The 15,843-nt window shown below is 43.3% G+C and overlaps 1 protein-coding gene across 1 annotated transcript; it reads left to right on the forward strand.

Annotated features, from left to right (window-relative positions):
• Positions 1-4,577: 4,577 nt before the first annotated feature.
• PSMB2 (proteasome 20S subunit beta 2) lies at positions 4,578-14,868 on the forward strand. Its single transcript, XM_030504155.1, has 6 exons — positions 4,578-4,784; positions 6,432-6,554; positions 7,125-7,195; positions 12,040-12,202; positions 13,690-13,739; positions 14,632-14,868. The coding sequence occupies exons 1-6, from the start codon at positions 4,694-4,696 to the stop codon at positions 14,737-14,739; spliced, it is 606 nt and encodes a 201-aa protein (XP_030360015.1). The 5' UTR covers positions 4,578-4,693; the 3' UTR covers positions 14,740-14,868.
• The last annotated feature ends 975 nt before the right edge of the window (positions 14,869-15,843 follow it).

The following is a 15,843-nucleotide window of genomic DNA, read 5'->3' on the forward strand; positions in this document are numbered from 1 at the left end:
TTGCTCTGAACGAACGTACTGTAAAAACTGTCAGATAGAATTTGTCTCAAGAAGCAGCATTTCTCTCTATTCATGGTCATAATTGCAGGCATCTTATGACCTGTGGAGCAGCACATTTTTCTCAGCTGAAGAAAAGGAGACCTAAAATAGGTGGTTTGGTCATTCTGCAGAGCTTTGGCTTAAACCTAAATGGATTCTAACAAGCACTGGGGATCTCCAGCAAAATGCCTTCTTCATTTGGTTGGATTTTTTTCTTTTAAATCCAGAACAAACTGTGCACAGAAGTGACGTAGCAGAAGAGAAGGACTATAAATTGCCATTCACTGGGCTGGAGTAATGGCCTATTTCGTCCTATATCCTGTCCCCTAACTGCCTGCCTCTCTGAATTTCCTCCAAACTGACAGTGGCCAGCGTCTTTTTAATGAACTGAATAAGTAACTAAATGGGTAATTAACCAAATGAGCATGACGATAATTTGATTGTGCTTTCCCCACTTTTAAAGCACAGGAAATAGTACGAAAAGTAATAATCCAGTGACCAGCAGGAATTCAAACAGAATGAGAGCTCCAGGAGCTGGGGGGAGCTTTGGTTGGATGTTGCTGCCTATAAATCTCCTGCAACACTGCAGAAATCTGTTTGTTTTGTTAAACATTTGGATTTCTTAATTTGTGCCTCCTTAGTGGGAAAAAAAAATCTATCCAGTGACTTGAAGCAGCTTTTCTTTTTATGCTTTAATTTTACAATTAGCAACGGTTAGGAAATAGATCATCCTGCTGGACTCACTCTATAGTTACGGGTCACACACCCCTCAAATCTAGACACTGTATTGGGATCACCAACCTGGTTTTGCACAACAGGGCTTTTGCAATATTAGCCTGCAGTGCCTGTGGCTTCCCTGCCTCGCCAAGAAGATTTGAGCACAAATTAAACTGGGAGAAGGAACCAGAAGCTACCGCAGTGGGAAGCAGCTGGAATGCTCCGCGCTGCTGGGGAGGCTCCAGAAATGGGAAAACTGAGAAATAACACTTCTTGTCCCCGGCCATCCCAGCTGCTTGCAGTGAATATCCTCTTGCCGCATGGAGACAATGATGTCCACTGACGGAAGGAGCATCCCGCCGAAGAGCAGGGCCCCAGCTGGTGTCTGAAACATTCTCACCTGCAAGATCAATCCTGCCAGAGACTCACACACTGTAATCCGCTGACAGCAGACAGCAGGTTACAATCCATTTTCACCTGCACACTCCAATGGATGCCCCGTTCTTGCCATTGCAGTTGGAGGGTAAACACTGTGCGATGGACCTGGGAAGCAGGGGCTGCTGTGGGGTGCCTGCAGCATTGATACTGCCAGGCATTGACATTTCCTGACAAGTCCGATAGGAATGAGGACTCAGGGAGGAGTTTTTCTGGTGGTGGGTGAGGGGGACACACTCCTTCCACACTGATCTCAGCCTGGCAGATGGCAGGAGAGGTGAATGGGGGCTCCTGAGTTCAGGGGAATCCCTCTACAGTGCTGCAGTACACCTGAAGCAAGCACTGTAGGGTGATGCTAAGAGTATGCTCTGCATCCCAGGAGAGCCAGGCTTGTGATTTAAATACCACTGGCAAAACCCCTCCATCCAGGCAGTCTGTCTGTCAAGACAAACAAGTGGAAGACAGACTGCAACTTCTGCTAGCAGAAATTTCAGCAAGAGCTGTTCTATAGAGGCATCGTGGTGAGGAGGACACAGCGAGAAAGACTGACACCAGGGGTCGTCCACCAGTGCGGGCACGGGAGGACATGCAAGGTTTGTCCCTGCCCATCCCTAAGGAGACTCTGTTTAAACATACCATGTTTAAGCCCATAGAAAGTCATCTTGAGGAGCTCTGTGGAGCCCAGACAGAGAGATTAGGAGCAAAGCTCCATGTAAGCCTTGCAGAGTTCATTCTGGGGTTGTGTGAGCCAAATGGCACGCTTCAGCAGCTAGAGAGGAGCTCAGAGAAATCAAGACATTTCTATTCATATCCAGTCCACTGACCTGCCCTGTGATCTCCACTAAATCACTTCTCCTCTCTGTGCCTTCATTTCCTGCACCTGAAATAGCAGGAGCACGAGGATTCTTTTCTGGGAAGCAGTGAGCTCCTAGCAGGAAACCTTGTCTAGGCATTATAGTAACTGTAACATCATCTTTACTAATACTGTATAGAGACGGATGACAGCAAAGGGTGAAAGCCAGTGCAAACATGAGTCAAACAATCCCTAGAATGAAAAATACCCCCTGCACTCCAGTCATGCATCATACCACAGCCCCACACTGCTGAGCTGCCTTGTGAGCCAGGGACAGAGCCAAAAGCTGAGCCCAGATGCTTCAGGCCAGCATTGCCCAGCTTTGGTTTAGCACAGGCAGCTCAGTACAGGTAGGGTTTTACGTAGGCTGCTTGGCATCCCCGTGGTACTCACAGCTTTTGTTATTGGAGGAACCCCACCAAAGCTGTGTAGCACACAGGTGTAAATACACATAACTGCAATAAGTAAAATAGTCACAATCAACTTCAAGACATAGAATCATATCATAGAATACCAGGTTGGAATGGACCTCAAGGATCATCTGGTCCAACCTTTCCAGGCAAAGCATGACCTAGACTAGATAATAGACCTAGACATACTGCAGCTTGGACAATTTCCCTTTAATGGTGGAAAATATTCCCCAATTTCTGCCAGGCAGAGGTGCCCCACTGTCCTTCTTACACTGACGTACTGTCAAAGTGCCTGCACCCTGGGAAGACAGGTAGGTGTGTATTGGATGCATGCGTGCTTCCTAAATGGGGAAATTCAATCTGTCAAGAAAATTCAATAACAACCTTAACATTTAATTGTACCCTAGGGCACAATAAAAATCAACAAGGATGGTAGTTGTTGATTTTTCGTTAACCTTCTCTTAAAAAGGTCTCGAAAAATAACTGCTTAGATGGGCTAGCTCTATGTACATGTGCAATATGTACGGAGATGGATAGAGAAAAATGCGTTTAAAACTTCAGATTGGATCCACACAGAAAATGCTTAAACACTGGCACCGAGCTTGGCCATTGTTAGGTAAAAGAAAACATCCTGGTTTGATTTATGCACGCAGCACTCAATTTAACAAGTGTAGCTACAGGCAATTGGAAAACAGTCAAAATGGTGAATTTGCTGCTTACACTCATTTATACTGTTTCCTGAAGACAATTTGCTGTTGCTTTTTGGCATGCCTAGTATTTTTCAAACCACACAAAGGTTGTGCCCGGTTCTCATAGTTACACAGTGACTTTTTTTGGTTATAGGTGCAGTTGGGTGTTTGCTATGTACTGTAGCATCCAGACTTGTATCTCCTGGGGCTGCCTCCTTCACGGCAACTGCTGGGGGGGGTTTAATGCTCCAGTGGCCCCTTTCATCAGCATGGGGCTGGGTCTTTGTAGAGCTGCACTTAGTGAATGTATTAGATGGGGCTCAGGCAGGGGCAGAGTCTAATCAATAAACCAAGTACCAGTTGGAATTATGCCGCTCGTCAGGATGGCGCCTGGAGTTAGACATTGTCCAGGCAATTAGAGGAGTTGTTTTGTTTCTCTTGTTATTAATTATCTACATTACAGCCACACCTGGAAGCTTCTGGGTGCTGCACTTAAGCACTTTTTTTGCCCTAAGAAATTTAAGTAGTTTGAGAACCAAGGGCGGGGGGGAGAAGAAAGGAATAGCAGCATTTGCTGATCAGTGGCTGCCAGAACCCCACTGTCCGGCCGGGTGATGAAATCCAAGGTCTGTGTCTGAGCTCACGAGCAGCTCTGAAGCCATCAACTGATAGGAAAATCTCAGGCATATCTACACCACAGCTTTCCCTTGGTGGCTGGCATGGACACGTCAGTCAGGGAAAAGGAATCCTCTGTTGGCTCAGTAGGTGAGCCAAGCCAGGGCTTGTCCCTTTGGCTGCAGGGCTCTGCTTGGGATGGTGCCCGGGGCGGCAGGAGCGATCCTGGGCTTGCCGAACACGCAGTCACAGTTCCCAGCTGCGTCCCGGGGGGCTGTCGGCACCGACCGCGGTGGGAACCGCAGGAAGCCCCACGCAGCAGCTCGGGGCTCAGCCCTGCACGGAGCCAGCACCGCTGGCTATTCCCAACACAGGGAGATGGGCGGTAATTAAACCCCTTCATTGCTCCTGTAAGGATTCCACTGTCTCAACAGCTCAATTCCCTCTGACCCCAGCGGTCAGGGGCTGCGGGAGCGCCAGTTACTTATTTCCATTAGCGTGCCAGCTGCCATACAAGGAGGGTTCAGAGTGTTCCAAGTGGGATGCACCGTTATCACCGCTCCATTGAGACTCTGCCTCGGAACTGTGCTCTTTAACACCAAACACGGCACGTTTTGGCCCGGAATGGCACCAAAGACCCGCATGAACCAAAATCCCAAGGTCCCTGTCTGCCAGGAGACCCCTGTTCGCATGGAGCCCCGCCGAGGGCTGCGCCCCCCGGCCCGGGCAGAAGTCCCTGCAGGCCCCGCAAGACCATGACCGCAGCGGCCCCGGTGCCCGCGGGGATACAACCGGGAACCGCGGCCGGCTCCCGCCCGCCCACCGCCGAGCCACGTGGCGGCGGCGTCATCGGTGCGCGCCGGTGTGAGGGGAGGCGGCAGCGGCGCTTCGCTGTGTCACGGCGCGGGCCGAGGGCAGGGCGCAGCGCGGCCGCCATGGAGTACCTGATCGGCATCCAGGGCCCCGACTACGTGCTGGTGGCCGCGGACACGGTGGCGGCCTCCAGCATCGTCCAGATGAAGCACGGTGAGAGGCGGCGGGGAGGGGGGGGTGTTGGCCTGTGCAGGCCGGGGCTGCAGCCATGAGCGGAGCGGTGAGGGGGCCCCGAGCCCCTGGCGCTGAGAAGATGCTGTTAAAATAGGTGTGAGTGAAGGTAAACGCTGCTGGGTGTTCATTTGTTGTTAGGTGTTTTATTTGTAGGGGCTGCTGGCCGCAGGGTGAGCCCCGTCTCAAAGGGCCGGTTGCTTGGAGTAGTTTCCAAGCCTAAACCAATGCAACTGTTGGGTTGTCACGTTAATTTACCGGTTTGGGTGAGCGGTGACTTGTCAACCCAAATACCGCAATATAAGTGTGTTAAAATAACCGCGCAGGGATAGTGAAGGGTGAGATTTAGTGCTTGGTTGTGCCTAGTTCACTGCTAAATGTAATTCATGTTAAAAAGGAACTCTTTGCTAGAAGTAAAAGCATCAGTGAAATTCTTAGCACAAGGCATGTTAGTAAAGCTATAACATATATTTGGCTTCTTTATGTGGTAAAACATCTGGGGCATTACCAAGCCTCTGAAATGCTCTAAAATGAATTTTTCTACTTACTGTTGCAATAATCTAGACTGGAGCTTGTTTACAAGATACAGTGATCTTTCTAAGCTAAATACTGCGCTTTAGAAGCTCTTAAAAAACCCCTAAACAACCATCAGCACGTTGATGAACTGCGTCATCATAAACCCATGAATGTCACAGCAGTGCTTTTACCTAAAATACTTGTCTTCATGTCATTGGAATGGTGTTAGAAAGATGGTTGTGAAAGGTGGTGGCACATACACAATACAAATACAATCACTACAAACCATGTTTTGTAAGTTAATGTTGGTTCCAAGTAGGTTTATTTATAACCTTTAAGGAAAATGTATTTAAAACATAGGATTTATTTGTCTTTTTTGGGGAAAAACCCCACACAAGTTTCAGGTATTTGTTTAAGATATCGGCATTTACTAATACTTAAATTTGTAAATAGATTGCAAGGGCTGATAGTGTCAGTGGCCTTCCCTGAACTCTCAAGACATGCAGCTTCTGTGCAGCTGCTGGCTGTTTTACTAACTCCTGAACTGGTGTTAGAGGATTGTGACACATCGTACCAGCCTTGCAGCAGAGATTATTCAGCAGCGTTTAGCGAGCTGAAAGCAAAGTGCAGAGGTGGAGGTTTAGTGCTCTTCTGTAGGCTCCCATGAGCACACGGAAGTGATCTTCCTTTCGCACTACCAGGTACTGGAGTTCTTCTGTCTTGGATACGTGGGTGCCCAGGAGGCACCAGATATAATGTTAAACTTTGCCTCAACACAATATTCTTTGTGAAGCTTTAGTCGTTGTTTCTGTGTAAGAAAGAGTGTGGATTTCTGAAGTGCCTCCCTTGCTGAAGGAAACACTTTGTGCATTTCAGCTTGGTTTCTCTCAGTGATGTGTTTAACAAGTGTTGTGTACTGTGCCACCAACTCTGAGAAGCTGAGTGCTAGGGTTTGCTCAGGAGCACTTTCTTTGTTAGCGCTCCAGGTCATAATGTGGTTACCTGAGTCTTACTTTATTGCTTCTGAAAGAAGTCATGATGTGTTATGATATTGGCAAAATAATTTAGTCTTTCTCATGACCGTGGCTCTTAATGTTATTTTTCTTTGCCTAGACCATGACAAAATGTTTAAGATGAGTGAAAAGATCTTACTCCTGTGTGTTGGGGAGGCTGGAGACACTGTACAGTTTGCAGAATACATCCAGAAAAATGTTCAGCTCTACAAAATGAGAAATGGTGAGTGAAGTAGAGCAGTTACTCGCTGAGGGTTTGGAAGCAGAGTTAATGATAGGTGTAGTTTACAGCTGAATATTTCTCAAAGCTTCTCTAGCTTTAAGGATTTCAGCTCTTTTTAGTGTCAAGCAAAGGTGGTAATGAAGTCAGGATGAAAAAATGGCAATTAGATTATATAGGATAAACAGAGAGGTTTATCCAAAGCCCAGGTGACCTATTTGTAATATAAATGACACAATAATAGGTTTGTTAGTTAAATATTTCTCTTACTATGTCTGTTGCATGACACCTGTTACTGGTTTTCTTGATACACTGGACTGAAAAATTCAGGCTACGTGCCCATGGTATTTTAACTTTTGAAGCTATATATTTTAATGGTCTGTACAGGTATGAACTACCTGGATTTTGAGGGCCCTCTTTAGGCTTCCAGCTTTCAGAATAAACTGGAATTGGGCAAATAGCATAAGATTTTGTTACTAAAGACTATCTTTGCTATTTCAAAATAAGGAAGTCAGGAAGTGAAACATGCATATGGATTTGTACTGTTATCAAATACACATACTTCTTTTCCAGGTTATGAATTGTCTCCTACTGCAGCTGCAAACTTTACACGGCGAAACCTTGCTGACTATCTCCGAAGTCGAGTGAGTAAGAGCTGAAAGATTTTGGCAAAGGCTTACAGGGGAAAATTCCCGTTTTCAAGTAATGGAGCCTGATGAAACAGGTGGCAGCTCCTGTCTTTAGTGATGAATTCACTTAAAAAGGATGTTTTATAAAATATGATTTGATTTGCTTATTTACAAAACTTACCACTTATCATTAACTGATACAAGTATAGTCTTAAAATTCCAGCCTTGGGCCCAAGAAATGTTTTGTCACCAGCACTGCCGACGGTGATGTGAGCCTCTTTAACATCGAGATAAGGTGGTTGGTTTTCATGCAAATGCACCGAATCCGTTTAATCTTCTTGGAAAACGATTTAATAGAGCCAAGCTGTTTGATGTACTTAGCAAAACAAGCCCCTTTTGTAAACAGCAACATGAGGCTTTCCATAAATATCAAATCCAAGTTGGAGCTGTGTTTTCAGGTTACTAAACTGCAATTACTGATTTTTCTCATGGTAATTTGTTCAAAGTATGTAAAGATGTCATGAAGGGGCAAACAGGCTTGGAAAGGTCCAAGGAAGCGTTTCATTGGCATTCTTCTCAACATGCGGTATGAAAGAGAACAAGAAGAAGCAGGATGCTGAGAATGAAGTTGCTCTGTCAGGGACAGGGTGTGGGATAAATCATGTTGCTGTTCTAACTATGCTGCATGTACAGTAGCAAATAAAGGCCAGGATTAACACAAGAGCTGTATTGTTGGGAATGATACATGTGTGGAGTGCAGCCCAGATCCTTCTTCAAGAACTTTGGGAACAACCAGAGATCATTCGTCCAACTTCTGACATGGGTCACAGCTGCAGGTAGCAAGTTTTTAAAGTCAGAGCAAGTCAGTACAACTCAGTGCAGGATCCTGCCTCAATCTCATACAGGAAACTCTTCTGGTTTAAGTGACTTCAGCCAACTATGTGGTTTAAGCATGGTTGGGAGGTGATGGCTGGCAGTGATGCTGCTTGCTTTAGCTTTTGTTCAGATGCGATTTGGAAGTCTGTGTGTGTTTTGTGGAATTTGGTGTGGTTTTTGAGGTTGATGTGAAGGAGCAGTGCTGCTTGGTGCCTGGCCCGGAGGACTGTTGGCTGCCTGGTGCTAGTGGCTGTCTCAGAGGCGTCTGGCCTGAGATGTAGGTGAGGCTGACACCGAATGTCCTGCCTGCTTAAGCACAGACAGCTCTTTCTTACATACAATATAAAGTACCTCTAATGGAAGTAATTTAATAGGGTTTTTGTTAAAGTTGGCCAGCAGGATGTGGCATAGATGTGGCACTGTTGTCTTCCTCTGTGCCATGTCCCTTGAGGCCCGACCCTCTGTGTGTCTCCTCTCCTTCCTGAGCCCACGCCTGCCTTCCAGCTCACCTGCTCCAGATGGGCAGCACAGTGGGAGGACACTGGCAAAGGCAGATGTGTTTATTTACCGGAGACAAAATGTTGTTGTGTTGCAGATGGCAATGCCCTGGAGCAAGTGGAGCACTCTGACACCACTGTCACACTACAGTGATCTCTATACTGTAGGGAGAACTCCTTTTCTTTAAACATAGCACTTAATGATTTGTTTGTGGGATTTAGAATTTGATGATACAAACCTTGCCATCAGATATTTTTTTTTCCCTGTGAATTCTGTTACATTTGTGGAATACCAGAAGGATTAACACCAGCTCTCTGTATCTATTTAAATTGCATATAGGATTCCTGGAGGCTGCTGATTATGTGAGTGATAAAAATAAGAAATGAAAAGGTAAAACATGCCACTGCCTCCTGTTAGGAGTGAGAAAATAGTTCAGAAGTAAAAAGTTTGTTGAGGGAAAAGGTGGTTTGTTGCTGTATTGCTGCTCACTGTGTAAAGCTGTTTGTTATGGAAGGCTGGAAGGAATGTGGAGGGTGGCTAACACTGAAACAGCACTTTTTCAGACATCATACTGTTGTGGCCCAGCCCAAAACAGAGCTTGTTCTGCATTGTTAATCACCATCTGGGATCCTCTCCGTGTTTCGTTTATGAACCTTGTGGCTCATCTAAGCCAAGTTTCTGGTACCTTGGGGGTGGCTGCCTTGTAAGGCAGTGACTTGAAGTTGTTCTTTTGGTAGAAGTGTTAAGTGTAATGGCACTGGGCTTGTAACTTAAGGTCATTGCATTACCGTGCTCTTTTCTTTTACTGAATAGTCAACATGTGGCTTTTCATGACATTTCATTTTTTTGAGCATGGGGTTTATGCTTCAGAGTAGGATCTGAAAAGAATCTTTGATTTCCATTTACGTGTTGCAATTGAGGCAAACTTAGAAACTGCTTTGGACCCAGCTGTCTTTCACATAGATGAGTGGTGCTGTAGCTCCTCTTCCACTATACCTGCTCCAGTGCCTCTCTTGATTCACTTGCTGATTCGAGTGCCGGGTTTAGTATATGTAACGTACTCCTTATGTTAGATAGAGGTAGGGAATAGGAAAAATACCCGCCTTGCCTCTTAAAACTCGATGAAGTTCAGTTTCTTGTTGTGATGGTATGTTTAATTATAGGTGACAGGGTCTGGCCTGAGTCCAGAGGAAGACTGCCAGTTCCTTTCTCCTTGTCCACGCTTGGCAGGATGCTTCCTCAGGCCCACCTTTCCCCCCTTGCTGTGACTTTGGCTTCCGCCAGATGTCACACCGCTGCTTGTCACCGCCCAGCCTCCCACTGCTGCTCTGGTTGCTTTAGAGTATTTATCACAACTGTTCTCTTCTGCTGGAAATTCTGAAGAATTTCACACATCTCTTAATTGCTGTAGTTATTTTAAATCAAACAGCATAAAGTGCAAAGCTACTTGGGATGTGAAATGTTGCCTCTAATAGGAAGGTAAGTTTGGGGGGGAAAAAAGATCTGATCCATCCTGGGGTGTTGTTCATCTGCTCATTTGGTAGCCCTTGAATCACAGCAGTCTTCTAAAGAGTTTAGAACACTTGGCATGGGTGTAGTTAGAAAAGCCAAGGCTGCCTTTGGATGGACAAAAGGACAAGGAATACCAGTCCCAGCACGGAGATGTTAGTGCCACTAAGCACAAAGAGGGGCTGTCTGCAAATTTCATTTATAATAATGGAACTAGTAAATACATCATGGATATTTCCTTATGTTTAAATCCTGCCTTTCTTGAATAATAGGAAGGAATGGAGGCACTTTATTTATGTCTGAGTTTTAAGTAGTCTGATAGACCATTAGGAAGAGAACTTACAACTGAAAAACAGCTTACAGATTTGTCTAAGTCTGTATAACACCATTTATTTATGGTTGAGTATCTCACATATGCCAATGTTGGTAATTCAAAGTCACACAATAAGTTGAGTGATCTTGTGTCATGGATCTTAAATATCAACTTGTGTGATGTTTCAGAATAAATAAATGATGAAATAGAGACTAATTAAAGGAATACAGCTGCATGGTAACTTGCTTCCAAATATTGCTGAATGCTTTGAAGATTAAATCACACAATTTACAGTGATATGTTTGACATATAACTGTAGCCTGCTTTATTCTTTGTTACTGTCTGGTCAAAGTGAAAATACAGTATCCTGTGGTGGGTTTTTTTTTGAGTACAAATTCAGTGTACTTGGTATCAAAATGAACTTTTTCCAATTATAAAGTTAATGTTTTGGCTTTAGGGGGAAATTGTGTTTGTGTGTTTTAATCTATTGTTGGTTGCATCATTTTTTTTCTTGTTGCTTTGTTGATCTAGGCTTTCCAGCATTTTAAGAAATATCCTGTTATTATGATTAATTTAATAAGAAACATTTTGTAGATAGGAAAATACTGGAAGTATATAAAAGCTGTTTTAAAAAATATATATACAATTCCAAAATCTTCTTCGAGCCTACATGTAAAAATAACACAGTGCAGGCACGTTTCATGATCTTACGAAGTACACATCTTGGAAGAAGATGTACAGGGACATCTGCTTTATTCATTATGGTGGAACACACTAAACCTAAACCATGAAGGAAATGACTAAGGAATTGCTAAACTTGCAAGTACACCGGGGCAAAGAGGCCTGGCTACATTAATGTGGTTACATGGATAAAATGTTGATATTTCCCAATCATGTTTGATAGGCTCTTGCTGAAGTCATAAGCAAGAATCAGAGAAGGCAGCAGCTAAATCTCTAGTTTAAGAAAACTGTTTCCAACCAAACAAAAAAGCTACTGCAAATGGGATGTTGCAGTATCTTTGTAGTCAGGTTTGAACAGAAATAAACTGATTCCTCAGATCTTCTTCATTCACATGGTCAAGTTAGCTTAATATTAAAGATTAAACTTGGTACCTGCAATAAAAATCTAACTGCCAGTTAACAAGACAGTGTTACACTGTGTGTAACTGTTTGCACTGTATGTAAGCTTTCATATGTGCTAAAAGGGCTCTGGTTAACAGTAGCGTGACTGAGAAAAGAGCATGCTAAATTAACAAAGGAGTTCTTAGAAACTGCAAAATGTTCACATTGTGCTCACATGTTGACAGTAAAACTCCACGAGTTTTATGCTGAGATGAAAGAATCTGGTGTGAAAACATAATTAAAGTTTTCTTAGGTTTGAATGTGCCATGAAAGCTCTTTAAAAAAGCCCTAAACATGCTCGTTTTCAGGAGAACCAGAGTTTCATGTTTTTATTTGCCTCTGCATCCCGTCTTACCAAAAGACCCAATCGGTTTTGATTGAGACCGTAATCTCCTGCAGACAGTATTGGTGTAGTTACTAGTAACATTTTATGGCAAAGAATTGTGAAATCAACCATATTGCTGTTCTGTAGGTGGCAGGGGATTACGATTCAAAGCTTTGGGAGTAGCTGCTGTAATGCAAATGTGGTTTGTGTTTGTAGACCCCTTACCATGTCAACCTTCTCCTGGCTGGCTATGACGACCACGAAGGCCCTGCCCTTTACTACATGGATTACCTGGCAGCTCTGGCTAAAGCTCCTTTTGCAGCACATGGTTATGGTGCATTCCTTACCCTCAGCATCCTTGACCGCTATTACAAGCCAGGTAAGGGCTGTATAGAGAAGAATAATTTCCTGTCACCAGCTGATAAATTAAAGGCTTAAACTGAAAGATTGGCGTTTGCCGAGTGCAATTGCTGTGCTGCTACAGATTTGAACTTGGCTTTTTGTTAGAATAAATGTAGCTTTAAAGATTGCCTTCTGTTTTTGCTGAAATGGTAACATGAAACTAGTCAACTCCTGAAAGTGTTTTCCTGTTTGAAGCATAACAGACTGTAAGTGAAGGAAGTTTCAGTTTATTGTAAAACATGACTAGACTTTCCTGGACCATTAGCTGCTAGTAGTCTGTCTTTAATAACATTTTGATAACTTTGTCTTCTACTTGCTTGTCTGTTGGCTATGACATGTACATTTTCCCAGAGTACCAATCTTCAGAGGGCAGTCCCAGATCCCATTGCTCCATATCTTGAATTGGCTTTTTGTGTGATAGATTGAAAACGTACAAGTGAGAAGATATTCTTAGCAAGATTATCTTCAGTACTCTGAAGTGGTGATGATGAAGATTGGTTGGTTTGGTTTAGTTTTATGCACGTGGTAGCTGTTGATCATCATTCTTGTACATGTCTGTACCTGTCTAAAGTCTTAATTTTAGAATCCTAATCCAGTTCTTGCACCGCCAAAGAATAAACCCCATCCCCACTTTACAGATGAGAAAGTGTATAAAGCTTGGAATATTGTTCGTCTGACATCTTTTGGCTTTAGCTGCAAAACTACTTTACTCCTGTGTGCAAAGCTAGGTTTAATCTCATAGCAGAGTTGTTGGCTTGGTAATCCTTTCATCTCTCCTGCAAGAAGTGTAGCTGTAAACTGACAATTTTATTCTAATGGGGCTTCTGCCTGAACAGTGGATGCAGATCTGGAACAAACTCTAGAAACAAGTTTTGAGAGATCCACAGGGCTTAGTTGTTTTCTAGTCATGTCCCTTGAAAATTCAGCTTCTCCATTTTCACCTTTCCTTGTGAAAAGAGAAAAATAGTGAGCTACAATACGTTGTCATGGCTTGTCATCCCTATAGAGCACTGGATTTCATCCTAATGTGTGAGAATAGCAGGGGCATCACACACGTGCCTTTCCCATTATTAAAGCTAATACCCAGCAGGGAAGGCAGCACTAAAACCAATCTCTACCTACTGTCCCTGACTTGCAGCCGGCTGTGGACAGATGGAGCTGATTTGAAACTGTAATAAACTGGAGGAGGGAGAGACGTCCGGACTTCTCCGGAGCCTGGTCCCTGGCCATGGGAGGCAGAATTCCGTCATGCTTCCCATTCAGTGTAACAAATCGATTCTCAATGGCTTGTTGCAGTGTGAGCGCTTCAGTGCAGGGCATCCTCGGTACATCTGGAAAGTGTTTTCTGTGAGCTGGGAAGGAGAGGGTTTGGTGCTCAGCTGAACAGTTGTTTAAATTTAATAAAGTTTCTGTTGGGGGAGATGGCCTCTAATGAAATCAATCTGTGGATGTTTTCTCTTCCAGGTATGACACGTGAGGAAGCTGTGGAGCTCCTAAAGAAATGTCTAGAGGAGGTGAGTTGCCAAACTTAGACCCTTGTGATCTTGAGAAAGGAATGTTTGTTTGCATTCATTTGCTGATATTTTCCTCTTCCTCTTGTTGCATTTTTTGGCTGCCTTTGCCAGAAGGGGTAATAAACGCACACTGACCAGATGTGGAAGAGCTACTGAGGATTTGTGGGCACTTGCATTGTCTTAGCATGGTTCATGTCCTTCAGGATGTAAACTTGAAGCTTAATTGCATTTCTTTATTTCTGCTTCTTCCATGCTTAGCATAATATTGATACAGTCTATAACTGGTTTTTTATGTTTCTTCTGAACATAATTCAAGCATCCTTTTGTGATTTGTATTGCATTTTAGTATGTACTTCTGAGTGTGCTGCTCTTCCAGCTTGTGAAGTGGTATCTAACTGAGGCAAAGACTTGACCTTAAAGTTCATGATCAATTTTAGTGCAAACATAACCTTTCAGACTCGAAGGCTTTTATTGTAGGAAAATATTCTTTATTGTTGTCTTTAAGAGGTTGAATTGAATGTAACTGGGGAGAAACCTCTGGGGAAACATCAGGAAGAAGTACTCTAAAGAGGATCTGTTTGAAGTACCTTTGATACATACACTTTGTGCCCTGAATTGTAGCCCACTCTGGTCGTCTTGCTTAAATATCTTCCATGTTAACAGGATTGTGTATTTTCCATCTCCAGCCTAGGCTTAGTCTTAACACAGAGAACAAACTCGGGCTAATTGATTCCTGAGCAGTGAAGAAAACACTAGTTCCTAATATTTCAGGCCACTAGAGCCAGGATGGAAATATTGATGTGCAACAGCATATCCCTGAAACTGTGCTCTCCTCTTTTATTTAAGCTTTGAATGAATCTCATCTTTTGTCTTTTTGTCTTTTGTTAAACAGCTTCAGAAACGCTTCATCCTCAATCTGGCTTCTTTCACTGCCCGGTTCATTGACAAAGATGGCATCCATGACATGGAAAAAATTCCCCTTCCAAAAGTGGCATCCTAACCCCCGAGATCTTTCTTCAGCAGTCTTCTCTCTTTTTTGTTCACTTCTGGGTGTTTTTCTATTAATTTGGAGCACACAAGTCGTGTACTGCACTGGGAGATTTAATAAAGATTGACATTTATATAGCCAGTTTTATCTTTTTATTCCACTGATCCTTCCTGAGAGTATTTAAGTAAATTGTTCCACAGAGAAGGTGAAACTTGATTTCCTGTTAATGGGTGCACATTCAGGTTACTTATCTTTCCTCTTCTCAGATTTCACCCCGCAAGTTTTGTTATGTGTGCAAAAACCTGGCACTGTATTTTCTAGATGACTGCGCTGTCACCTACTCATAATTAAAGCTCAGCAAACACCAGGCAAGTGTTTCATGCTAAACATACAGCATCTACTTTGTTTTTCCAAAGATGTTACCACTGTGGCTTTATAAAACAATAATAATCAGGTTTTCAAAGGCTTAATTTGCTTCTCTTATACTTTGTTTCAATCTAATCCAAGTGAAAGGTGAAATAAAAGATCTTCAAGTAGAAAGGATTTTAAAATATTAGTGTCATTTTAACTCACCTGGCCATGGTTCCGTTACTGGGAAAGAATATTCTCCTGGTGGTGCAGTAGGCTCATAACTACCTTAAGTATTTTAAATATGAACTGATGTATCAATTGTGTGATTTTTCCTTAGTTGATGTATCTGTACATTTAGAAGTACATGAAAGCAGTTCAATGAGAAATAAAACTGCAGCACTTCTCATAAACCATTGAATTACTCACAACTAGCCAGAGCTTTGTCTCCATGAGAATAATCACTGATCTGTCTTGGGTCTAGATGATGCTTCCGTATAAAACCTCCATTCAGAGAACAGCCTCAGATAATTATCATGTGGCTGATCCTTGCAGTCTGCCCAGAAGTGATTCTTCTGAGAGCAGTTTTCATCACTTCCCTACTTGGATTTGCATTGAGTTAGCCATTTAAAATGCTCTGTTTGGGTGCTTACTTCATGTTCGAATAAGCTTGGAAATAGAAGGATGAATGTGTACATGATGATGTACAGAGTGTATGTACTTGTGTGGCATGGCCTAACACCTATGTTCTCAGTTGGGAAAGGTAAG

This window comes from Strigops habroptila, chromosome 12 (genome assembly GCF_004027225.2).
Source record: "Strigops habroptila isolate Jane chromosome 12, bStrHab1.2.pri, whole genome shotgun sequence".
In the NCBI taxonomy this organism is placed as follows: domain Eukaryota; kingdom Metazoa; phylum Chordata; class Aves; order Psittaciformes; family Psittacidae; genus Strigops; species Strigops habroptila.

Excerpts from the sequence above, each read along its gene's own strand:
- PSMB2 (XM_030504155.1), top strand. The coding sequence starts at position 4,694 with ATGGAGTACCTGATCGGCATCCAGGGCCCCGACTACGTGCTGGTGGCC. Across the intron at positions 4,785-6,431 it reads CATCGTCCAGATGAAGCACG|ACCATGACAAAATGTTTAAG; the intron begins GTGAGAGGCGGC and ends TTCTTTGCCTAG. Across the intron at positions 7,196-12,039 it reads CTGACTATCTCCGAAGTCGA|ACCCCTTACCATGTCAACCT; the intron begins GTGAGTAAGAGC and ends TTGTGTTTGTAG.